Raw genomic sequence first — 27,210 nt, 5'->3', positions numbered from 1 at the left:
TAGAAATGGCACAGTATAATATTTGCATAGAACCTACACACATCCTCCCATATACTTTAAACCATCTCTAGATTACTTATAGTACCTAACACAATGTAAGTAGTTGTTATACTATATTTTTGTTAGTATTAATTTTTATTGTTGTATTGTTATTTTTTATTGTTTTTTTCCAAATACTTTTGACCCACATTTGGCTGACTCCACCAATGCAGAACCTGTGGATATGAAGGGCCAACTGTTTATATTTGTTGAATAGCTATATATACACATGAATTATATATATATTTTTTCTTTTTATGTGCATATACCTATTTACTAGCACTAAAATTTGTTTCTGGCCTTTTCAACAAAATATATGGTAAAAAGAACCTAAGTGTGATAAGAAAAGAAATGAGCAAAAACCTTCTCAAGACAAAGAGAATGCCACAAAAAAGTATTATTTTGAAAAATGTTGATCAAAAAGGACATAAGAACCCACTGCTTCGTTTAGTCTTAAAAAAGAGAATGTAAGAATATTATAAAGATTGGTTATAACTTTTATCTTCTATAAAAATAAAATTTTATTATGAATGAGGGCCTTTAAAGCTAAAGAAAGCACCATCTTAGAACTGTATGAGTATTTTTAACTGTTTAGTGTTTTTTTATACTTTATTTTTTAAAGGATCTAGAAAATAAAGTCAATATTATATTGCAATGAATTCTAGCTATAATTATAAATTTAAACCTTAATTGAAAAAAGTAAAAACCCATGATTCTAAATATGTTTTTTCAAAATACATTTTATTTCAAAATGCAATAGCCTTTATTTTTTAATGATTACATTTTAGGATAACTATTTGAAGTCAGTTTCCTGCTTTGCAACATCAATTTTTAAAAAGCTGTGGGTCTTAAGTGAAAGAATATAAATTAATGCTAGTCCCCACTGGTGGATCTGAATATATAACTTGTTATTTAAAGAAAATAACATGTATTAAACTTCCTATAAGAAGTTAGATCCAAAATAGTAGCGTGGATTCCATTCTTGTTGTATACCTTTATTTTTGCATCAGTGCTATATTTTTCTTTTCTCCAATGTGCTTCCTGCTTCCTCAGTTTCTCCAGGTCATTTAGCAGGTCAGTGCAGCGGGTACTTAATTTCTCATTTTCCTCCTCCAGATTTTTTATAACTAGTCTGTTTTGTTCTTCTTTATTCTGAACACACTCCTTAGTGTCCTGTAGAATAGTACCACAAGGGCCAATAAACAAACAAACAAAAAAAAAAAACAAAAACAAAAAAGTGAGAACTAATCAGCAAATATAAACCATGCAGTTTTACCCTCACAGCAGCTTCTTCTATATTTGATAGCCAAGGTCACCTGTGTACTTTTATTGGCCTCTTTTCATGCAGGTGGATGGGTCATATTTTTTCACTGGATGACAGCTTTGATGAGTACACATTTGCAAAGAGCCCATTAATTGATCAAGCTGCCTTTGATGCTGTCCCCAGCTATTTTTGAGACCCACACAGACATATCCTCCCAGACCTGGGTTTTATCAATTAATAATGCCAGTCCCATCAGAATCTAATTACAAGAAGCCACATATTCACACTCCTACTTTCTTAGCTCCATTTCCATCATTAACTATTTATCTGAAAGTTATAAAGCTTGGAGTTCTAGCTTTAAAGCATCTTTATCAGAGTTTCTGCATGTGAAAAACTGTATGGTACAGCAGAGCCTAAGGCAATTTTTCCTCCAAGCCTGTCACTTCCTGTGCCACAAAGGCTGACAAAGCTTAAAGCAGGACTTCAAAGCAACAGTCCTACAAAACTATGTACAAGTCAACACACCTTAACTTCTTGACTTTTATCTTTAAATTTCTTCTCCAAGTCACTGAATTCGTTCCTTAAGAAAGCATTTTCTTCATCTACTGCAATCTTCCGTTTTACAAGGTCATTTATTTCCCGTTTTAGTACTGATTCTCTCTGTGGAAAAAATTTAAATTATTGGTGAGCTTTTATTTTTAAGAAAAAATTATTTTTATTTTAAAGGTTTTAGATTATGATTGCTAATGTTAGGATTAACTAGCTTTCGTAATAATGTCCATAATCCTAATTCTCATTTCCTGTGACATGTTCACGAATTTTCAACTAAAATGTACAAGTATGGTGCCCATTTATGATGAACACACAAAAAACCGGACACTGAATATTAAGCTACACTCAGAAAGCAAACTTTCAGAATTTAGGTATGTAAAGAACAAAAACAAGATTTTATAAAATATTCTAATTAAAGAAAATGCATTTATAGCTTAAAATAAAAATTATTCTCTTATTTGAATGTCATTTGTTATAAAATTTTTTGAAAAGTAACACTGATTTTGTGAAGGCATACATCATTTTTAAAAATAAAAAATGGCAAGTTTGCTTTGGTACTAAAATATTCAGAATATTAAGACTGACACTATTTTTAACTGAATATTCTTCTCAACTGCCAAAGATACCTAAATGAAACCTAATTGGTAAATGTACCCATGACTCATCCTTAAGTTTCCCTCTTTTTCTCTTTGTAGCTTTTTCTCTCAAAAAATTTACCCTCCTCTCTTGGCTTCCAGTCTTATCTCTGTCTAAAAGGCTATCCAATTCTTAATCTAGCCCTGACTTTTGCAATCACCACTCTCACATTTCCGGCTTTCTATATGATACCTCCACTTGGATTATCTGCTGCTACTTCAAGCTAACATGCTCAGACTGAAATCCATATCATGATACTATCTCTTTCCTAAACTTCTTCAACTTTTGTCAACTCAGCCATTCTTTCAACTAATATTTATTAAGTATGTACTATTTGGCCTGACATTATTGCAAGTCAGATTCAATAGCACCATCTGTCTGACACATCAAGATAGAAACACACTTTTTAAAAGTAATATGTGCAGTAGACCTTTATTCCATCTCTGATCTATCACTGAGGCTGATCTCAAAATATCATTTTATTTTGTACTCCCATATTTACTCCCTACCAAACTCTCTCCAAAAGACTTCAAGATAAAGTGAAAATCACGGTAAGATTCAGGGACAGGATGAAAAGTGGATTGAGTTTTAGGAATAAACTGAGACTATCCCCTACATTCTACTTTTTTGAAGCTGTGGTGTTAATTTATTTATATTCTACTTTAAAATATTTTAGATACTAAATACTTACAAAAATAATCTGTGATAAGTAAGTAAAGAAGAAAGAAAAAGAATAAAAGGAGCAGCCCTGTACCCACCACCATTCAGCCAAGAAACACAACTTTATCATTATCTTTGCAATTTCCTGAATGTCCCCTCACCTCCCATTCCCTCCAAGGGTAACCACTATCCTGAAACTCTGATTCTTTTTTTTTTTTTTTTTTTTTCATAAACAATAGTTTCTTTGGCTCACAGTTCTGGAGGCTTGGGAAGTTCAAGAGTATGCTGCTGACATCTGGCAAGGACCTTCATGCTGTGTCATCCCATGGCAGAAGGGCAAGATTAAGCAGAAAAGCCAGTGAGAGAGTAAGAGGGGGCTGAACTTGCTTTTATAACAAGCCCACTCTCATTATAACTAACTCACTCCAACTCTTCTGATTCTTTTCTTGTTTTTCTTTACACACACACACACACACACACACACACACCCCTATTCAACATACTGTACAGCTTAGCTTTATTTTTGAACTTATACATTAAATCAAACTATACATATTATGTAGCTTGGTATTTTTGCTCAATATATGTTCCCAAATTTATCTATAAGAATGAATGTAGCTGTAGTTCAATTACCTTGATGTATAGTATTATTTGATTATACAAATATGCTATATTTATGTCTCATCGGTTTGTATTTCAGCTATCTCCCATGTGAGGGAAAGGGGTATACAAACAATGCTGCTATGAACACTCTTAAGCATGTCTCCAGATATACATGAGCAAGAATTTCTCCGAAGCAGTATTTTTTAATCTACAGTTTGCAATCTAGTAATGGGTCATTAAATCAATTTAGTTACCACAATCAGCAATTTTTTAAACGGAGTAAAACATTACAGAAAATATCAAAGTGAGGTGCACAGATTCTTAGCAAAAAACTATGCCCATAAGAATAAACTTATGAAATAAGCAGACATACTTCATAAATATTTCCTAAATTTTTTGTGCTTAATTTGGGACTTTTATTTTATTTTAATATTATTAAATTCACATTTAGTATAAACATTTAGTATAGTTGATGTTTACCTTAATTATACCTTATGGATAGCTATTATTATATGAAATTTTTATTGTATTTAATACTTCGTGTGTGTGTGTATATTTCATCATGAAATAAAATGTACTTCTTTCAGTGTAGGGATCATAGTAATAAAAGTTTGAAAAACAAGTCTCTAGATTAGATATACTTAGAGGTGAAATTGCTAAGTCATAGACTATAAGCACTTGACGAGTTCACATCACTCTACATCCCCATCAACACTTAACACTCAGGCTTGGGAATTTTTTATAAATACAGTAGGTATAAATGGTACCTCACTGTAGTTTTTAATTTTATTTCCTGTTTTAATGATTAGGCCATATCAAAATGTATCTGATGTCAATCAAATATGAAATAGATGCATAAAAATGGCCCATCCACAATTCATAGTCCATTTTTCTACTCTTACCTAAGTCTTACCCTCTTTCAAGATTCAACTTCTACTTCCTCCATGAAGCTTCCCCAACTATTCTAGTATTTTGTAATTCTTGCCATTTCTAAAGTTTTGTAGTTTCTGTATTATACATTTGACACATAACATATGAACTAGTTTTGCTAATTATCTCTATATATACTCATATTGTCTCCCAAACTATGTTAGTAAATGCTTACAGATATGATTGATGCTGAATGATAAAGTGATGTAAGCATTAAGATTGTTTATAAAATATTTATAAGCCTAACCTTTGAGAGGAGAAATGATAAAACTTGAGCATCCCTTGTTTATTCTGAATATTATTTATACTCTAGCAAGGAGAGAACACTGACCAACTGACTTAAGTTTTAGAGTTTTTCCCATTAAAGTGTGCTAAACATAACAGACACTAACAATATAAATGACACCAGTAGCAAGCCCTTTCATGAGATTTATTTAATACTTTAAATTTTGGCATTTGAGTGAACTTAGTAATTCACAAGGAAAAACACAGACCTAATTTGTAAATAAAAAATGCATAATAAGATAAATTAGTTGACTAAAACTATCATATTTTGATAATCAGTTTGAAATTATATTGCATAATATAGTTTTATATCATATTTTGCAATCATTAAAATAATAAGACAAAGATATACTCACAACAGAAGAGGACTGAGAAATTAAACTTTCAAAAATTTGTAAAAGTTTATACAATTCAACTTATTTTCCTAATGAAATATACCCTCAATAATCTTCTTTAAATAATGAAAGCACAGGCATATACAGTTAAAGTTCATTTTAAAATTAAGCTTTATGATTCTTTTTCAAGAAACCTTTTGAATGGAGTACAGTACATTCTTAATGATTTGGCTTCAGTTGATACTAAAATAGCAAAGAGAACTCACAGGAACCATAAAGCATAAGGGGTGACAAGAGAAAGTATGTCTGGAACAAATAATTTATTATGGATAAGCCATGAAATGAATAATTCAAATCACGGTCAAGAGAACTCTATAAAGAAAGAAGAGAATAACAGTAAGTATGAAGCTGGGGGGGAAAAACGGCGTGGCAGTATAAGACCTAAACACTACCAGGCAATACTTGAGCATAATTAATTTATTATCTATACTGACCTACTGTCAAAATGGACATGAAAGTTTTAACAAAAAATAAAGCAGTAATGAAGCCACAATAACTAAAATAATGATAAATGGAGAAAGGATAAGAGAACTAATTGCAATTGGAGAGCCAAAAATTACTTACGAGCTTCCTAGAAGGAAAGACAAAAGGGTTATAATGTTAAAGAACAATCATCATTTAATTACATGCAATATACTAAGTTATCAGAACTCATGTTTTCAAGAACAATAATAGAAGAAAGCTGTATTACATTATTTTATAACTAACGGTGAGAAAGCTAAAGTGTAGTCTTACCCAAAAAAAGGTGTATGGCAATTCTTTACACTAATTATTAGATTGCACTTCTATGAAAGTTTTTCTGCAACCAGCTAAAAAAAAAAAATACTATGCATGTATGTATGTAACTTTCTAGTAATTTGACTAGATGCACAGTGAAGATTTAAATAAGCTAAAGGAATTACCATTCCAATTGTTACCCTATTACATAGCTATAAGTATTAAATAAGAGCTATTTAATATTACTCAGAGAAACAAACCAAAAAAAACCTCGATGGAAGGACTTCGGGTTTCCAGTTCAGCAAGTTCCAGCATGTAAGGAACCTGAAAGGCATCTCTTCTATTCACACAAGAAAAAAACTGAACTGAAAATCAACAACTCTTCTTAGATCCATCAGAGAGCTGAGATCATCAGACAAACAAATGCCCCCCAAATTAAGAGACAGGTGGATCTAGAGAATAACAACTTAACCATAGCAGAAACTCAGGAGCAAAAATCTTCACAGAAATCAATACTAGGGTAGAAAAACCTCTGTAATTAATGAATTACTAGATGATCAGTATGGACAATTTTGAGAGTTACTCAAGAAGGGCTCAATCTTGGGCAGGGGGATACATTTTAATGAGATTCACCTACAGTTGCCCTGTCATGCTGTAGCTGCTGTCCCCAGTCCGCGGGATGCAGGCCAGTACTGGTCTGGTTAGGGACCTGACCACAGAGCTCCACCTTGATGGTGCCCCACCTCCATGAGGAAAAATTGTCTTCCATGAAACTTAGGAACCAAAGGGCACAGAGGAGGTGAGAGGCAGGCTAGGAAGCAAAGCTTCATCTGTATTTACAGCGGCTCCCCATCTCTCCCATCACAGTCTGAGCTCCGCAGCGGGGACACCCCCTTGGAAAAATTGCCTTCTATGAAACCGGTTCCTGGTGCCAAAAAGGCTGGGGTACTGCTGCACAGGGAAGACTGAAGAATACTGGAATAATTCCTTCCTTTCCACCAGAGGAAGGGGAAAAGTAGCCATTTTAAAATACACTCAGAGTATTCTTTTCTTCTTAACAAGGTCTGCCACCAAGAGAAACTACTTTAACATAGTACAGCCTTAATGGGGTTTTGCCAAAGCCTAACCACCCTGGGGAAGAAAAGGCCCAACTCCAGTACCCTCTAGCCTTCCTATCTCTCCTAAGGGTAAAACAAAACAAAACTGAGAAGCACTTGTGAAGGTCACAATCCAGCAGCACAAGCACATCAAAAGACTAGGACCTAGTCATGACGCTATAGAATGCCTCCCCTCCTCCTCCTACATCTCACCACCACATCAATAGGGATCCTGTATAATAAAAGTATAATACAACTGTTAATTTAAATTTGGCCTCAAGCTGCCTCCACATGTAGCAAACTGTAACCTAACTCAATATGTAAATAACTGCAACCTAACTTTAAAGTACATTCTTATAACAAGTAGCAATGTCTCAGCCAATCATAGCAGCTCAGTGTTCAGCCAATCATAGCAGCTGAGTGGTCAGCCAATCACAGCTTGCAAATTGCCAAAACATGCCCAATTAAGGCAAAGAATGAATTGTAACCAATCAGGGTATTTCTGTATGTTATTTACATTTTTCTGACTATAAATATTCCCTGCCCACATTGTGGTGCAGAGCTCTCCGAACCACTTTTGGTCCCACGGGCTACCTGGTTCATGAATCTTTTTATTCTGCTCAGCTAAGGTCTATTAAATTTAATTTGTCTAAGATTTTCTTTTTAACAAACTGGCATGAGAAGTGGGACCTGAAGTAGAACTCCAGTGACTTCAACAAGCGCTGAGTGCCCAAGCACAAGGTACTCTCCAGAGCCCATTGTGCCCACTGATCTCTGGTAGCAACTGGAGGTCATGGGTGAGTTCTCTCTTGCATTCCAAACTCCAAAAATTCGTTCTGAGCTCTCCAACATTATTTGAGGAGTGGGTCAAGAATTGAATTGGATCTAGTAAGTAACTGGATTGGAGCCAGTCAGAGGTTTCAGGTAGTACCTTTTGAAAATGGATTCCTCTAAATCTAAGGAATCTGGGACTCAACTTTCTGGGACATTGGTTAATTTTATATACAAAAATTATGGGCCCAGAACCTGTATATTTTTGGGAAAATGGGTTAACCTTACTAAGGACAACTTAGAATTACAGTGGCCATAGTGGGTAAGTTTTAATATAGATAAAATTGTTCACTTGTGAAGTGCATTAGAAAAGAAAGGATCCAAAACACCACAAAAGCAATGAGATCCATTTTTTAATTGGTAGGCAGAGGCATCTAAAAGATTAAATGAATCTAACAATGCCTCTTTAAAAGGTTCCTTACAGAAGGCAAATTAAAAAAATCTTAAAATTATTTTACACAAATATTAGTCAGAAGCTTTGGCTTTCTGGGCATGAAATCTTATTCCATTGGCAAAAAAAAAAAATTTGGACATAGATATTGTTTAATAAACTAGTGAGCTTATACTACTGTACCTGGCACAAGGCTAAAATTTGAAAATAAAAGCTATAAGATCTGTTTCTGTCTATATATGTCTGTAGGTATGATATTTTTCTACCTCTTTATGATACTGCCAAATTGAATTATAAAAGAGCTCTATTTAATTGACTTTAAGAAAAATAAGTGCTTATATAAATTCTTTCAGAAAAATAAGAACAAACCCAAGTTCTTTTCAAGTTCATATGACTTGGGTAATATATATATATAAAATGAGAATATTGTTAGCTTGATCAAAACAAGCATGTTTTCAGAATTTTCAGTATTAAATATAATACAGATACACAAGTTCTCCTGCCTATGTTTACTGGTAAAATAAGTTTATATTATCTCTATATTACAAAATATGTTAGCAAGAAAAAATAACTTAAGATGAAGAGTAGCTGTTTAACATCTCATCTTTATAAGCAAACCAAGCATTATTGTTAAAAATAAGTGTGTTAAGTAGATGTGAGATAAAATTCCCATTAAAGATGTCCTTCCTATACCAGTTAACATTCTTATCGAAAATGGAAAGAGGAGACTAAAGGAAATCTGTACAAACAAAAATTTAATTCTCAGGCCTAGTCAAAAAAAAAAAACCTAAGAAAATAGGGATGGAATTTTGTCTCCTCTACAGTTTCTTATGACAAAGAGACTAAAGTTATTTGGGACTGTTAGTAAACATGTTCTATACCACATTGACAAATTGTACTATGAGACAGCACATGCTTTTAGAAATTATGAATCATATATTTGCTAATCTACAGATTGCTGGTGTGATAGTTCACCTTTGCTTGCTTCCTAGATGTCACTGGAAATTAAGGACACCAGGGTTAAGAATTCTAATTAACATATGTAACTAAAAGTACTAGAAATAATAAGGGAAATGGTTCTATATGCCAGTATACAAGGAAGATGTGATTTTAGTAAGGAAAAGCTATAAAATATGAGGATGTTTTGTTTTCTTAAAGGAAAAAGAGTAACTTTTGTCCTAAAGTAGAAGAACTAGAATTTGGTCCTCTCTGTTAAAACAATAGGTTTTCTTGGAGTACTGGTCTGCTCTTAATAGAAAATCGTGAAAAGTTTTCTTTACCTTTTGAGTAACTGGACTAGTAAACAAAGATCTATGTTTTACCAAGATAATTTACTGTGCTTCATGTTGTCTTTATTAGGTTTTTGGTCACTTAAGAAAACAGTCCTTTCTATTACAAGAGCCTGTTTTTTTCTATTAATACAACTATGTAACTTTCTGATTTGCCTTTGAAATCTTTTAATTGCCACTTTAAGTGAATGACTATTGTTCACAATGATCTGTGATCCTATTTTGATCAAGTATTTTAAACCTTGATATTTCTGACAAATTTCATAAAAGCAAATTCTAAATTAAGTCTTTTTCTTGACCTCAAATTAACTTTAGGATTTCTCAGATGGGCCCCTGGAATATCTCAAAAGGCTACCTAGCCTTATATTAATAAAAAGAGATATTAAGCTAATTGGGCTTATTGGATATATTAAATTATATGGGAAGCATTGTCAAATAATAGGTAATGCTAAACCCTCTTGGAGTTCTATTTGCATGGATGTTATTAAATTTTGTTTCAAAAACTGTATGAAATTTATAGACATTGAATAGTCCTGATATAATCCTATCCATCATAAATCTAGTTATCATCTTAAAATGTCGTATGCAACAGAAATAACTGAATTTCCTTGTCAACAATATCATTATTGTAATGAACTCTCTCATCACATCTTTAACCGTGTCCTAAATCTTGTCATTCACAGACAGATCATTGTTTATTCTGGTACTTTCCTGAGCAACTATAAGACTAAAGTGTTCCATCTTCAAGGAGATTCATGGAAAGGACTCTGACAAGTACAAGTTTCTGATAACATTAAGATCATACCATTGGGCTGGGTAAGAATTCCCAGAACTCTAATAAGAAACTAACTGGTTCATAGTACTTCTAACCCAACATCAAGCAGACAAGAATTAATTAAATACTAAGGAAATTATTTGGCAGGTTTTCACACCAAGTCAGTCTGTACTGAAATTGTTAAGATTCGTAATTTGAATAAATTCTGTAAGATTGATCCAAGTCAAATTACCTGTGATAACCTATTTAAAAAACAATGATATGCACCTGAATTGGAGAAACAAAACTGATATTTAAGAGGATGTTAAGTCCAATGTTAAGTGTGGACTCATGGAGAGCCCTGATGGCCACCTGGTCCTTGCTGAGTCTTTAAAGTTTCTGTTATTATTATAAAAGCTCTACACTCCATGAGTTATCATGGAAGAAATAAAATGATCCAAATTAGGAAAAAATATTGGTGAGGCCATTGTTCTAAAAAAATTTCTAAAATGGTTAATAATCAATGTTTGTTTTGTCAAACCCATAATTCTGGTAAGACAATAAAACCTCAAGTGATATATTTCTGGTACCCACTGAGTCACTTGAACACTTACAGATAGATTTCATTCAACGGCTAACTTCAGTACATGTTTTCTGGTTGTACAGAAGCTTTCCCATGCAGGAAAACCAATACTATAACTGTAGCTAAAAGGTTGTTAGAAAATATGTTTCACTTATGGGGCATTCCTGGAGAAATCTCCAACAACAGTAGGTACTCATTTCACTGGACAAGTTGTAAAACAATTAAATAAGGTATTGCAAACACAATGGCATTAAGCAAAGCTAACTGAATTGATTGGACTGTCTTAGTCAAAGGTATTACCAATTGATGGCAATCAGATTCACTCCCACCAGAAAACACAGATTGGTCCCTTATGAAACAGTTACTGGAAGTCTTATGCCCCTAATAATGGAACCTCATGTATCTCCCACTCTTATAAACTCTTACCTGACTTAATAATGCAAGGCTTTAATGCATTAAGTCAAAGAATATTTTCATCAGGTTAAAGTCCTTCATGACCCAATACTGATGACAACCAGGCCTTTCACAATCTAGAACACAGTGATTGGGTCTTTTGGAAATGACACCAGAGGAAGATTGCCTATAAACTCTACTGGAAAAGACCATATTAAGTTCTCTGCAGCAAAACTTCAGGGCTTCAAGTCTTGGATCCACCTCTTTCAATTCAAAACAGCCACCCCAGTCTCATGAAACTGTTGGTGATCCTGAGATAAAGCTGACAGGGAAGATTTCCCCAGACACAGACAACATCCTAGACATGGATGGCTTTCCCAAAATCGCAGATGAAGACTTCTCTGCCACCATGAAAGTCTTATTTGTTCCCTATGCCATGCTGTCTTAATCCCTTTCCTTTCGTTACAGGAAAATCCATGGGTCTATAATTTGTGGATGGCGTCAGCAAAGGCTTATGCTCTAGAAAGAAACCACAGCAATTGTTGGGTTTGTGGACTAATGCCCCTAAATCAGCAAACAATTTCACTAATGTCAGTGCCTCTCCATGTTCCCAATGCGAGTCACCCTGAAACCCCAAGGAAGACTAGAAAGTTATCCTTGATATTCTAAACATCACTGCTACTTGCCTTCCTACACTTAACTGGAAACAGCACCCTGACCTTTCTAATTGATAACCTAATACCAATAATATCAAATACAGAAAACCTGTGTGATTTATGCCTGTAAAATGTACATGGTGCTTCCAGGTACTGCATACTCAAGACCTGGGGACTACCTATGTGGATCTGAGTAGCTGCTTGTATGATGTCACTGAATTAAATCCAGGAAGGTTCTTCCCACTAAATGCAGTTATGTACATTTACAGCATGCTATAAAGGGACTACAGAAAAAGAGGAAATCAAGGAAATTTCTCAGGTAAAAGGAACACATGATATGTTTATGTGAGCAGCTAACAGCTGGTTAGCAGACATCCTAAAGGGTGGACGGCAAGCTCAGCTATTCCATGGTTTCTGATCTTTGTTTCCTTTAGTGGGTCTCCTCATTAGTATGACTTGTGCTACCAGGCTAACTACAAAAGTAAATACTTCCTTACCTCAGGCCACTTTACAGTAAACTATGGTTCTTAATCACCACCACACCTAAAACAAAGACTATGACCAATAAGAATCAACTACTGTTGAACTATCTTTATTGCCTGAACTTTGAATTGTTTGATTTTGATTAGTTCAGTTGATGGAGACTCCTATTAAAAAGTGTACTTCAGTTTCTTGGCATTATCCTCCTGAAAGCTATCATAATGGTCTCCCTGATGTGTTATATTCCCTCAAGGGTCTTTAATGTTCACATACAGCCATCCTTTGTATATCAAAATGGACTTACTATGGCTAGAAGTTACAAAAAAAAATGAAGAAAACATAAAGAATCATCCAACTAATTTGGCACTGTGAATTGTAAATGTCACCCTTAGACCAAACAAGTCCATTTGACGGTGACAGAAAGTGATGTCAGGGCCCAAGGTTTTGGTCAATCTCTCAAAATTGAAAGGCTGACCAAAAAGGGGAATTGTTAAAAAATTTAATTTGTATGTATGTAATAAATTGTAGTAATATGAAATTTTGTACGTATGTTGTATAAAATGTAAAAATATGTAGCAAATTGTAACCTAACTTATTATGTAAACAAACTGTAACTTAAGAGTATATTTTTGTAACAGATAGCCAAGTCTTGGCCAATCACAGCAGCCTAACTTTCAGCTAATCATAGGATGCAAACTGCCGTAACATGTCCAAATAAGGCAAATGCTGAACTATAACCAATCAGGGCATTCTGTATGTCACTTACATTTTCTGGCTACACATATTCCCTGCCCACATCGTGGAGCACAGCATAGCTTTTGGTCCTGAGTGCTACCTGATTCATGAATCTCTTTATTCTGCCCAATTAAACTCCAATAAATTTAATTTGTCTAAGGTTTATCTTTTTAAGAAAACTGAAAGAATTGTGCATCTCAAGAATACTTAAGAAGTCTCCAGAAAAACTCAAATAAAAAACAAGGACACCAGAGGAAACTTTAATTTCTAACATATACAATCTTACAGCAAACAGCAAATACAGCCTAACCCCTAGCTACATAAACGTAAAACCTTGCACTAAAGCCCTATTTATTTCAGTTCTTTTTAACCATTTGGTTAGTTTTATGTGTCAACTTGGCTGGGCCATGGTACCCACAGCACTCAATTTTTTATCAACTACCAGCCTAGATGTTATTGTGAAGGTATTCTTTAGATGTGATTAACATTTAAATTAGTAGACTTTGAGTAAAGCAAATTACCCTCCATAATGTAAGCTGGCCTCACCCAATCAGTTGAAGGTCTTAAGAAAAACCTATGATTCCCAGAGGAGGAAGGAATTCTACCTCCAGATTGCCTTAGGACTTGTACTGCAACATCAGCTCTTTCCTGGGGTCACCATTCGGCAGGCCTGCCCTGCAGAATTTGGACGTGCTAGATCACAATCACATGAGCCAGTAACTTAAGATAAATCAGTCAACTTCTCTGCGTACCCTCCAGATAATGACACCTTTCTTCATTCCTTTTCATTATTTTGTCAGAATTCAGTGATCTCTTAAAATTTCATATGCCATCCCCTTTGTATTACTTTCTAAAAGTCATTTTAAAACTTCATGACTGCTGAATTTAATGTCCTTTTCAAAAATCACATTTTTGTAGCATTTATAATGACAACCTTTTGATTCTTGAAACTCTCCTTTCTCATTCATGAGATATTGCACTGTACTTCTCTCTCCTTACTTCCTTAAACAGTTTTTTCATCTCTTTTACTAAAATTTGTCCTTCTCACCCATTAACAATATCAGCAAATATCCTTTTTTCAAATTTCTCACTGTTTAAAGTCTTCCCTCTAACTATAACATTAAATATCTACATCTGAAGGTTAAAACTCCCTCCCACGTGTCAGATGTATGCTTCCAACAGTTTGTTAAAAATCTCTAAATGGAATTCCCATTAGTAACTAAAATACAAACTATCTAAAAGAGCTCAAAACCTTACCCTCAAAAGCTGTACTTTCTGAAAATAACCTCTTTCCTGATAATGCCACTGTTCTCCTGGTTTCTCCGGACTGAAAACCTAAGAGTCATTTTCAAATCACTGTCAAGTATTTATGGTTCCATTTATATACCTTTAGTTCCTGCAAACCTAGTAACTCAGGTCCATGTCAGTACTTAGACTATAAAATATCCTCCTAACAGATCATCCAACATAAAATTATTTTTATTTCAGCCTATAGTCTTATATATTATCTATGAAACAAACTATAAATTTCAATATTACCCAAATATATCCTACACTGCTATCTTCATGCATTTTTCCTACTATTTACCTTGGGCAAATCCTCCAACAATCTTTTCCTATTGAAATCCATTTGAAATGGCAAGATCTTTTCACTGAATTTAATCTCTCCTTCCTTTGAATCTTTGCAGCATTTTGCTTGTGACTCTCTCATGGCACCATAATATATTGTTTTAATTCTATTTCAATCATACATCCAACACTATTCAATCAGCATGTTATGAGCCAGGCAATGCAAACATTAGGTGCTGGGTATAAAAGGATCAATGAGAGAGAAATAGGCCCCACCCTCATAAAGCCTATAAACTACTATAGGAGAACATGGTTATTTGCACCTTCCTTTTATCCTTATCTTAATCCTCAAAGGGATTAAAAATCATTAAAGGCAAGATAAGTAACTGAATTTTTCCACAACACCATCACGGGACAATATATACATTTAATACAGTATTTTGTTGAACCTAACTGAAAGTATACCTCACAGAAAGTTATAAACATTGCACAAAAAATGTACATGATTTAAGCTAAGAAACTGGGGGGGGGGGCAGCTAAAAACAAATAATTTCTCATATGGGAATTTATTATTTTATATATAAGCTATGTAAGTCTGCTCAAAAGGATAAATAATAAAATAATCTCTACCCAAGGAAGCAGAACAGAAAAAGAATTTAGCAAAGAAAAGGGGAAAATACATTGTCATTTACAAAAGCCAACATTTTTTAAAAATGGTATGTTTTAGCTATCCAGAACTGGTAAAGTGAAGAGCATTCACTAAAAGCAGTGCAAACTTAATGCCAAAGGCTATAAAAAAGAGTGCCAAATCCCATTCTCCTTCATAGAACACAGTTGTTAACTAAGAAAGAGACTGCTCAGCCTGGATCTAAATTTCTTCAAATCCCCTGAATCTTGGAGTAGCCAAGTTTTTTCCTACGAAATGTGAATGCAAATGATGTTTGCCACTCCTGGGTCATAAGGTTGTATGTATTAGGCAGCTTAGCCTAGCCCAATTAATACACAAGGCACATGACAATATTTCCCTATTTTATAAAGCATTTTGATATTGTTTGATACTCAGGTGGCAAATACAACTGTTTCTTTCTGGAATAAGCTGACTAAAATGTTATTCTTAAAATTTTATCATTATAGTACCAATTATAACATTGTCTATAAGAAAAACACAACTTTGGAGAAGGTATAAATTTCAAACTGATATCTCATATTGGAATCTACATTCCATTTTAGAAAGAATTTATGTGGATGTAGGGAATGGAACTTTTAGTCCTCTAATAAAACAGCTTTATAGTAATAACTATTAGATCAAAGTTCTCATGACATTTTAATAGGTTAGAAAGAAAAGCAGATTCAAAAGTCAGAAGAGTATAGTTGCCAAAAACGTACCTCCATTTAAACAGAAAAATTGTAGTTAATTTAGTCCATAACGAGCAATTGGGTAGAAAACGAATTTAAATATTACATGATACAAGCCACTTCTATTTTGGTGGTATTTGTATCTTTAAAATGGTTCCTAGAAGTACCAACCATATGCATTTTTGCAGTGATAATACACTGATTAGGCCGGGCGCGGTGGCTCACGCCTGTAATCCTAGCACTCTGGGAGGCCGAGGCGGGTGGATCGCTCGAGGTCAGGAGTTCGAGACCAGCCTGAGCAAGAGTGAGACCCCGTCTCTACTAAAAATAGAAAGAAATTATATGGACAACTAAAATATATATATACAAAAAATTAGCCGGGCATGGTGGTGCATGCCTGTAGTCCCAGCTACTCAGGAGGCTGAGGCAGTAGGATCGCTTAAGCCCAGGAGTTTGAGGTTGCTGTGAGCTAGACTGACGCCATGGCACTCACTCTAGCCTGGGCAACAGAGTGAGACTCTGTCTCAAAAAAAAAAAAAAATACACTGATTATACAATCACACAAAATTGTACATATTACACATATTTATATAATTATATACACAATTATCTGTAATTATAGAATTTATTATTTATATGTAAAAGATAGGATTTTACTAATTCAAAAATACAGGTTTTTAAAAGTGTAAATAGAATCACCTCAGTTATTTTTCTATAAATAAAATCATCTAAAAATTTACAAGTTTCAGAAATGAATAATTGCTAATAAAGGCAAAATTCAACAAACAATGAATAAGAGCTAGACACTATTATAAAATTATAACATTACTTAAAGAGTTTTAATGTATAAATATCATAGGCTATTAACTCCTTCAGAAAACAATAGACTACAAGCAAAATATAATAATGAAGAATAATCTGACTATAGTGATTTCAAAATAATAATGCTTTAACAGAATCACCCTGACAATTCTTAACATTATTGCAAAACTAATTGAAATTAATTTTAAAGACCTAATACGCAAGGCAAATATAATAATTTTTAATATTTTTTATTATAACACCAACCTGTTCCAATTCTTGTATTTTAGCATCCTTGACTTGCAGGATTTCTAGAACTTTTCTGTCTTTAGCTTCAGATTTCTGTTTTTCTCTAGATACAAAAAATATATACATTGAGAATTTATTAGTCATAATTGGTAGCTAATAGTTTAAATTTTCACATCCTAATAATGAATACCACTTTAAAATACCGAAAATAAAATCATCTTGGGTTGACAGCTCTTTCAGAATTAATCAGAAACCATATGGCAAGTGATAGCAACTTACAACTGCTGACAACTAAGACAACTTCATATCAAAAGAAGAGTTTGGTTTCCAGATGTAGATAAATGATTTTAAAAACCACATAAAACATAGTTTAACCTTGACTGCAATAACTATAATGTCATCAATTTGAAAATAATTAAAAATTAGGAAATATGTTCCAGTTAACTTAAACATTTTATATACACAATTATATAAAGGATAAAATATTACCATTTTTAAGTAAGAGTCTCAAAAGAGAGTGAGGCAGAGATTTACTAATAATCAAGATCCCACAACACTACAATTGTTGGATTTCTGACACCTTCCTATACATTTCTAGTCTCTGAGAATACTACTAACTATACTAAATGGTAGTTGAACAATCAAAGCATATTTCTCTGGGAAACAGAAAATCATACTACTTGGAAATAATGACTATCTTCTAAAACTAAACAAATGCAGCTTTAAAAAGGAAAATGAAGGGAAAGGAAAAAAACAAAGGTCTTAAGATATTATATAGTCAGTCTATTACTGGTCAATTTACATCATAAATAAGGAGAAATTTATTAGACACCGATTTATATTTTTAAAAAACTTTAAAATAGGTAAAACAAATAGGAGTATGTACCTAAATCACCCAAGAATCACAGAATGTACAGGTAAGAAATAAGGAAAGAATCCTCACTTAAGAAAGTAAAATTCAGCAAAGGGCCTTAGAAGGCACAAATGGATACAACAGCAACTTTCCCTCTCAAGATGTGACCGACCACAAGTAAAATATTCCAAAACACATGAGCCCACGTACACTGACACACTAGTTCAAGTCAGAAGATGCAATCCTCTAGTTCAAACGAAAATAAGAGAACACACTGAGAAAAGCTTTAAAATAAGTTAAGGGTCCTTAAATATCCAAAAGAATAACTACTATTAAAAACAAAAACAAGAAATAAAACAATAACAGGTGGACATGAAAAATCAATTAAAACTCTCAAAAATAAAAATTATAATCAATGAAGCAAAAAACAATTAAATGATCTAGGCTTAAAACTAGACACAAAATAAGAATTAGTGAAATGAACGATAGTGAAGAGGGATTCATCTAGAATACTGCATAGAAAAATTATGAGACTGAAAACATGAAAACACAGTTGAAGCATGTATGTTTCACTGGGAAACTCTTAACACATGCCTGAAATGTTCCAGAAGTAGTAAAGTGGGATAAAAATAAAGTTATACTTTAAGAGGTAATTGCGAGAATGTTTTAGAATTAAAGTCCTCAGTTTGAAAGAAGCACATAATACATGATAGGCATTGGACTAGGGATACTCCATAGAACAAAATAAACCAAGTGGCTGCCTTCATGGAATTAACATTTTAGTTCAGAGATACTGAAAATAAATAGCACATTAGTAAATACACAGTATGTCAAATAGTTATAAGTATAATAAGGACAATAAATTAGGGTAATGAAGAAAAGGATGCCCAGTCTTGGAGAATTTGAGAGTGAAATGAAGGCTGTTGCTATTTTACATAGGCTAGTTAACAAACAACTCTCCTTAAAGGTAATATATGAGGAGAGATCTAAAAGAAGGAAAAGAGAGTCATGCAGATCTCAGGGAAGAGTTTTCCAACCTATGGGATTAGAAGCAAGTGCAAAGAAAATAAGGCAAGAACATAGGTGGTATGTTCAAAGAACAGTAAAGAAGTGAGTATATTATAGTAAAGGGAATGGTAGGTAAGGACAGAGAGGTCATTGGGGAACAAATAATATACGGTCTTCAGTCTTAGCTACTCAGGAGGCTGAGGCAGGAGGATTGCTTGAGCTCAGGAGTTGGAGGTTGCAGTGAGCTATGATGATGTCACTGCACTCTAGCCAGGGCAACTGAGCAAGAACTTGTCTCAAAATAAATAAAATTAATTAATTAAATAATAATAATATATGGTCTTCTATCCCCTGTGAAATTTGGATCTGAAGTGAAATGGGAAGGCAAAGGATAGTTCTGAGCAGAGAAATAACATTATTTTAGAGTATCATACTGGCTGAGGGGCATAAGGACTGAGATCCTGAAACAAGGTGCCCTCGGCCCCAAGCCTCTGGAACATCAAGTACCTGATCTGCCCCACCCCCCCAACCTACCCCTGGCCCCACAGCAAATTCTTGACCCTGTAAATCCTTGGTCCACAGTCAGCCTTGGGCATCACTGGACATTTCAGAACCACAAGAGCCTCAGGAACTCCCAGAGGCCCCCCAGGACCCCAGGCCCACCTCAGGGGGCTGAGAGAGACCTCCCTGTTCCCCCACTGCACAGTGTGGGGACTTAGCCCACCCTATTCCCAGGCTCCCTCCCTGGGATCCTCCACACCCCCTGCTGCTGCTGGGTTGAGGGTTAAGTTCCATTAAGGGGCTTGCTTCTTCCTGTGACTTCTCTCCCCAAGCACACAGCCTGGCACAGGGCTCAGCCCCGGAGTATCTTTGGGCCTTCTGATTCTAAAAGAAAACAATTAAAAAAAAAAAAAAAAAAAAAAAAGATTAAGGACAGACCTTAGGATCAAGGGTAAAACCAAAAAAGACCAATTAGGAAGTGACTGAAATAGCCCAGATGAAAAATAAAGATGAATTGGACAAGATAGGTAGATGCAGTAGTATTGAGAAGTGATAAAAAATTCTGGATATTTTGAAGATAGAGCTAACAGGATTTCTTGATGCATTAGACATGAGATGTAAAAGAGAGTGAAGTCAAGAATGTCTCCAAGGCTTTTTTGACTAAACAACTGGAAGGATGGAGTAGACATTATCTGAAATATGGAGAAGGAAATTGGTGGACACTAAGATTTTGAATTTGGACATGTTAAGTTTTAGATGTCTAATCAATATCCAAAAGGAGTAGGCAGTTGGATAAACAAGTCTGGAATCAGAAAAGAAGTTAAGGCTGGAGATACAACTGTAAGAATCATACAAATATAAGAGTTCCCCCTTACCCTCAGTTTCACTTTCCATGGTTTCAGTTACTAATAGTCAACTGTGGTCTAAAAATATTAAATGGAAAATTTTATAAGTAAACAATCCATAAGCTTTAAATTGTAGCACCACTTTGAGTGTGTGAAGAAACATCGAGCCATCCAGCTCTGGCCTGCCCACTACATGAATCATCCCATTGTCCAGTGTATTCATGCTGTAAACACTACCCACCTGCCACTGCATAGGCAAAAACACTACCCACCTGTTACTGTACATAGGGTTTGGTGGTATCCATGGTTTCAGGCATCCACTGGGGGTCCTGGAACATATCTCCTGCAGATAAGGGGGACTACTGTATATCTAAGACCTTAAGAATAGATGGGATCACCTTGGGAGTGATTTTGGATAAAGAAGTCTGATTGAGTCCTACAGGACTCCAACATTTATAGGTTAGTAAGATGAAAAAAAAAAAAAAACAGGACATGATACTAAAAGGATAAGCCAGTAAAGTAAGAAGAGAATCAAGAAAGATAAATGAATAAAGTATTTATAGAAGAAAGGCTGATCAACTGTGACAAATGCTGCAAAAACATTAAAGAAGATAAAGACTGAGAACTGACTGCTGGATTTAGCAATATTAGTCACTGGTGAGATGTCTTGACAAGAACTGTTTTAGGAGAATGGTGAGTATGAAAGCCTAACTGGAGTGAGTTCAAGAGAGAAGAAAAAAAATAGAGATAGTGAAAACTACTCTTCAGAGGAATTTTGCTGTAAAAAGGAACAGAAATGGCATAGTAGTTCAAGGGAAATATGAGATCAAAAGAGATTTTTTTAAGATAAGGATAAAATAGCATGTGTGTATGTTGATAGGAATCATCCAGGACCATAAGAGATACTGATGATGTAGAAAGAGAAGGGAGAATTGCAGAGTGACATCCTTGAGTCCTTGAGGCTTTCATGTACACATAGTTTGGCCTTGGGTGGGAGTATAAACAGTTCTTACGAAGAAATAAAAAGAGGGAATATGAGTACAGATTCAGATATGTTAATAGATATGGTTATGAGAAGGAGTAAAAGCTTTCTTCTAAGAGTTTCTATTTTCTCAGTGGTATAGGAAGCAAGGGTATCCATCAACCGAAAGTGGGAATGTAAAAAGAAGTGTTGGAAGTTGAGGAGAGAGGAAATATAAAGTATTCTAGGATACTGGGATAGTAAATGGGGCAGGAAAAAGTAGGATGACTACCATATAGTAGTACTAAGGCCCACCTGAAGTTAGTGGTCATAAATTTTTATAAAACCAGTGTCATCATGGTTTTATTCAGGTTTTTCACTAGCCATGTTTAGCCCTCTGAATGTCGGCACATGGTAGGTGGAGAGTTAGAAAAAACCATGTTGGAAATTTTGTACATATGTATTGTGACTACTTTTTTTTTTTTTTACTATTTGTACTTTATCCTGCTTTATTATTTTAATTTCTATTTACCATGTATTAATAACATACACATTTAATGCATCATCACAATCCACTGTCTTCAAATGGGCCTTCTTTTGTTTCTTTTACTAACAGCAAAATTTAACAAACTTTCAGAAATTGATGAATGTCTGCCCCTTTTATTTTCTGTTTTGCCACTACCTACCAATGTATCTGCCATTTTATATTTTAGTGTTTTTATTGATTTATAAAACCACTGATGTTAAAAAATATATATATTTTGCCTATCATTTGTCACTAATATATAATCTCAGATTATCACTTTAATTTTTAACTTACCATAATAAAATAAGGAATGTAACTAAATCCATTAAAGGTATATATGTCAGGAAAAATGGCCAAATCCCAAAAGGCCGGGCATGATATGTTTACCCAGGGATAAACACGCAGGTCAAGAAAGGCAATGCATTTATTCCAGTCAGAAATTCCCTCTGTAAGTTCCTTTCTGGATATAACATGAATGTGTCTAAGATTTCCAACTAGCGTCAAAATAAATTCTAGTGGTCCTTTTAAATGACACCAGTAAAACTAGACTATATGCCATAAAACCCAAACAAAAGCATTATTACCCAAAACAATGCATTATGACAGGTTCCAAATGAGCTTGATACTAGGGTGATTATGTCCTATGACACAAGTACATACACACACTCACAAACTATCTAGTTGTTCTCATAGCGTAGGTTGGCAGAGTAGTAACATCATGTTTGTGGTTGCCCCAAAATTCGTATGTTGAAACCCTAACAGGCAATATGATGGTATTTGGAGGTAGGGTCTTTGGGAGGCAATTAGGTCATGAGGACAGAGCCTTCATGAGTGGGAGAAGAACCCTTATAAGAAGAGACAGTAAAGAGACAATCTCTCTCTCTCTGCCATTTGAGGATAAATGAAGAAAGCAGCCATTTGCAAGAAAGCTCTCAACAGGAACCAAATCGGCTGGCACCTTAATTTTGTACTTCCAAGCCTCCAAAACTGTGAGAAATAAATGTCTGTTGTTTAAGCCACCCTGTTTATGGTATTCTGTTACAGCAGCCAAAAGTACTAAGTACAAGGCCTCAAGCAATTCTGATGTGCACTAAAACCTGAGAGTCATTGAAATAATAATAATGGACACATTTCTTAATAGATTAATCTAAGTGATATAATACCACAAAAAAGGTCATAAATATGAAGTGTCATATAGAATATAAACCTCAAAAATATACTTCAATGATATATTTTATAACAAAAAACTACAAAACTGACAACTATAATTTTGAAATTAAAAAATAATCACAACTCCAAATTTATATGGACATTTGTCCAGCAGCTCCTCCTGGTGGTATGGGATGTCTAACATTTTCATAAAAGGAAAATGCTCCCAAGAGAAAACAATGCTACAACAGGAATGCAATATTTTTACTTAAAAAAATAAGGCAAAAAAATTCTTTCAAATTTAAAACATCACGAACCTTTTTGGTCAATTCAATTAATACAGATTCTGTGCATTTACAAAAAAGGTTCCTAAAAAAAAAGAGATACTGTCAAGAAGTTGATGATGATCAATGACTGAGACAAACTCCTGTTTAGCTAATTAGAACCACTGATGTGCAATAATGATGTGAGCTCAGAATATTTGCACACTTCTTTAGGATGAAAAATGAAGTGAAGAGAGGCTGTCAAATCTGTACAAGTTTAAAGCTCCAATCACTTTTCCCAAGAGTACCACCCATTTAAACATTTAACATTGCTACAGTTAGCCACATGAATTACCATGCTAACTTTTTGTCGTTTTTCTAAACTCAAAATCTGAGAAGTTATTTTAAATCATTAAGAAACAAAATTTTATCATGTTATAGATTATGTCATATTATGCAATACAACGGGATCATAATTTCTGGGTTTGAGCCCATTTTTAATGAGATGTCAAAATGAAATATTAGAGTCTAAAAGAAACATTTAACTATAAATGAGGTAGTAATATTGGTCTAAATTTGAAAACAAAGAAAAAAGCAAAATTTACTGAAGTTGATTATTCTTAATTAATAGATAATAATGCACAAAATAAAGTTAGTTGGACTAACATTTTCTTTCATTTGAATACAGAATCTATGAAAATGTAGATTTTATACATACTAATGGCTTTCAATTTAAACACATTCCCAATTTCTTCTAAACATTTAGATTCTAAGACAGATTAGTAAAAAATGAAAGTTTAGAGAAATGAGAATTATACCATCATCAAATTATTTATCCTTTGAATCATAAACAATTTTGTAACTATATTTTCCTATTTTGAATATGCACAATGAATTACCAGAATGGTATCTATAAATAATACACTAATAATAAAACTTGAAAAAGAAGTTACAAAAATATCTTACATATTTTACTCCACAGTAAAAATAACTATTTTTAAAAAAACCTCTAATACCCAGAATAAAAAAAAATTCGACAGATCCTAATACATATAAAAACTTTGGTATGAAGTTATCTTAAAGGTTCAAACATACTTAATATATCTATTTTGCTTTTATACCTAATTTAGTTTTTATTATATAATCCAGAATTTAGAACTATTATATTTTATCTTTAATATAAAATAAATATTTAAAGCTATATCTGAAAACCAAAACTTGTGCTTGGAGGAGTCAGCCTCACACACGAAAAATGATTTTTTTTCCCCTGTTCAATCAGGTAGGTCCAGACTAGAACACAGAATAGAATCAGGCTACAACATTTGAATCTGAATCTATAAATTATGGTATGTTAATGAACTACTTAAACAAATAAGCAATAATTTAATAGGACATAAACATAACTGTTTAGATTTAATATATTTCTAAATAATATTAGATACTCTTATTCATTTAACACCATCTGTAAATATACAAAGCTAAAACTCAAAACAAAACTTTTTTTCTATTTTATAGTAGAAATTACATCACTATTTCCTGATTTTTCTGTATTTCTTCTCTTTTAACTACTTGTCCAGCTATTACTGTATGTACTCAACATATATGTTAAACAGCATAAAAGAGCTGGGAAAGCATAAGTATTTAGTTAGTAACTGTGCAAATATTTTTCACCCAAAATCTAGAAGTCTCTTACAGTGTTCAAAAATATCAGCACTTCAGAACAGACTGTTTTAACATCTGCACATCACCAGGGTTGCCCCCAAGGATTTTTAAATGATGCCTGCCTGTGCTGAATAAAGTGCTAGCTTGCACCTTGCATTTCAAACTGTGTCCTGAGCAGCCATCCAGTTGGTACAACACCAGCTGAATTCCCAAAGGCCACTGTTCACTCAGGCTTGACTGCAATTATCATGTCAATATTTTGTGCTCTGATATGCAGATATGCACACATGCAAGCTGCATAATACTTCCTTCTCCATGGAATGTTGACTTACGTTCAAAGTTTTGGGAATTTTTAATGAAACCAGAAATAAACTCTCATCAAATGAAGGCAATCTCAATTATTTTACCTTAAAAAAAAAAGTTATGTTTCTATATTACCTTCTGCCGTGTACATAATTTTAAGTATTCTTCACTATAATTTCATAATTCTTTAATTTAAAGGTGCTCATAAACGTTAAGACCATTTGTCAAGCTTCTTGCATCTATTGTACAAGTTCAAATGTGTTTCTTCACACTTTACTGCATGTTCTCTCACCTTGAACATTAGAGTGGTCCCAATTAAACACTTTTCTGTTAGTTCCCAGGACCATCCATCCACATCTCTGCCTAGGCATTCATGGCCATTGCAAGAGGAAAAGTGCTCAACAAAAATATATTTATGCCCTAGGTGGAACTGCATAGCAGTATTGCTGCCAGATGGCAGAATTCTGGCAGCTACACTTCTGGGGTCTCCAAACAGCCATGCTACTACCATGCTCCAAAATGCAACCCCTCTGCAGGCTGTGTTGGTTTAATACACATGGGACAGTGTACAACCATATAGCAGCTGTGCAACCCATGTGTTTAGCAGTGGAATGGAGCCGAAGGGAGGTTTTCCCAGTGGTAAGAGTATACGATATAACCTTACAGCAACAGTCTGCTCATCAAGCATCTAAACTTTAACTCTAAACATAAATATAAGATAATCTCCCATCTACTATGAGGTTAAATCTTTAAACATAAGTATCTCAAGGATATGGCATGCATATCCTAAACAAACATACTAATAGAAACTAAAAATCATCTTCCCTACGCTTTTATGTTCCCATTTTCCAGGATTGAGTTTTCATTTCCAGAGAGGAAGAGGAGAAGGAGGAAGAGGAGGAGGAAAAGAAGACAACGACAACCGAAAAAAAGAGAGTAAATACAAGAAAAAAGTATTGAGAAGCCTGAAAAAAAAGAGAGTAAATACAAGAAAAAGGTATTGAGAAGCCTATACAAAAGTATAAAATGTTAAAAAGAAAGCAAACTATGTCTTCAAGATTTATATAAACATGTAGTGTTTGGAAGTAAAACAAACAGGAAAATTATGTAATTTGTGTACATGCTTAATTTGAAATATGTATATTTGAAAAATAAAAAGTATTATCATTGCTAAATCCTGAATGTCTTCAGTTTGAGATTTAAATACATTTCTGGATTTGAGCTTTCAGATTCAAGTACAATACACATTATTTTTAAGATTAATAAACAGCAAATAAGATATACTATTAAAGGACAATAAAAACATCAAAGCTGAGAGTTATTCTTGGGAGACTTAATAGGAAGATACTTATAGAAGATACTAATTGACTTTTCTCAAGACTACATATAAACTGAAAAAACTTAAATTGTAACATGTGATAATAATAATATACTTCCTATGTGCTAGGCATTATTTTAATCCCTGTACATGCATTAACTCAAAAACAACTCTACTCTTATTTTATTTAGCAGAAAAGAACACTAAGGCATAGAAAAGTGAGTATTTTGCCTGAAGTCTAATAATCAGCAAACCAAGATTCCAAACTCAGTGGTCTGGCTCTACAGGCTGTGTTCTTAACCATTAATCATTAAAAATAATTTCTTTTCAGATGTTTGAGTTAAATATAAAGCAAGTTACAATGAGAAATGTACAAATTTTCTCTAACAGTCTTTAAAACTATTAAATATTGGATCTTGGATTTTTCCATTCATAAAGATGGGAAAATAATCACCACTCTAGCTTAGATTCTCTTCTGTAGAATCATAATACTTACCTGAGGTCAATGTCAGAATCGCCTATGAAGCTGTTTTAAAATGCAGATACCTAAATTTCA

At 33.8% G+C, this 27,210-nt stretch overlaps 1 protein-coding gene across 3 annotated transcripts in view; it reads right to left on the bottom strand.

The window, feature by feature from the left end:
• The window catches only part of CNTLN (centlein), a 286,589-nt gene that overhangs the window by 218,586 nt on the left and 40,793 nt on the right, over positions 1–27,210 (bottom strand). For all 3 annotated transcript variants that reach the window (XM_069474222.1, XM_069474223.1, XM_069474224.1), the window contains exons 3-5: positions 17,284–17,368; positions 1,829–1,963; positions 1,033–1,212 (exon numbers count right to left, since the gene is read on the bottom strand). In XM_069474222.1, the coding sequence (XP_069330323.1) occupies positions 1,033–1,212; positions 1,829–1,963; positions 17,284–17,368 (400 nt within the window). The remainder of the gene's footprint in view (positions 1–1,032; positions 1,213–1,828; positions 1,964–17,283; positions 17,369–27,210) is intronic.

Source organism: Eulemur rufifrons, chromosome 7, assembly GCF_041146395.1.
Source record: "Eulemur rufifrons isolate Redbay chromosome 7, OSU_ERuf_1, whole genome shotgun sequence".
Classification (NCBI taxonomy): domain Eukaryota; kingdom Metazoa; phylum Chordata; class Mammalia; order Primates; family Lemuridae; genus Eulemur; species Eulemur rufifrons.
The sequence above is the reverse complement of the archived record's forward strand: the minus strand, read 5'-3'. Positions and strand labels throughout refer to the sequence as shown.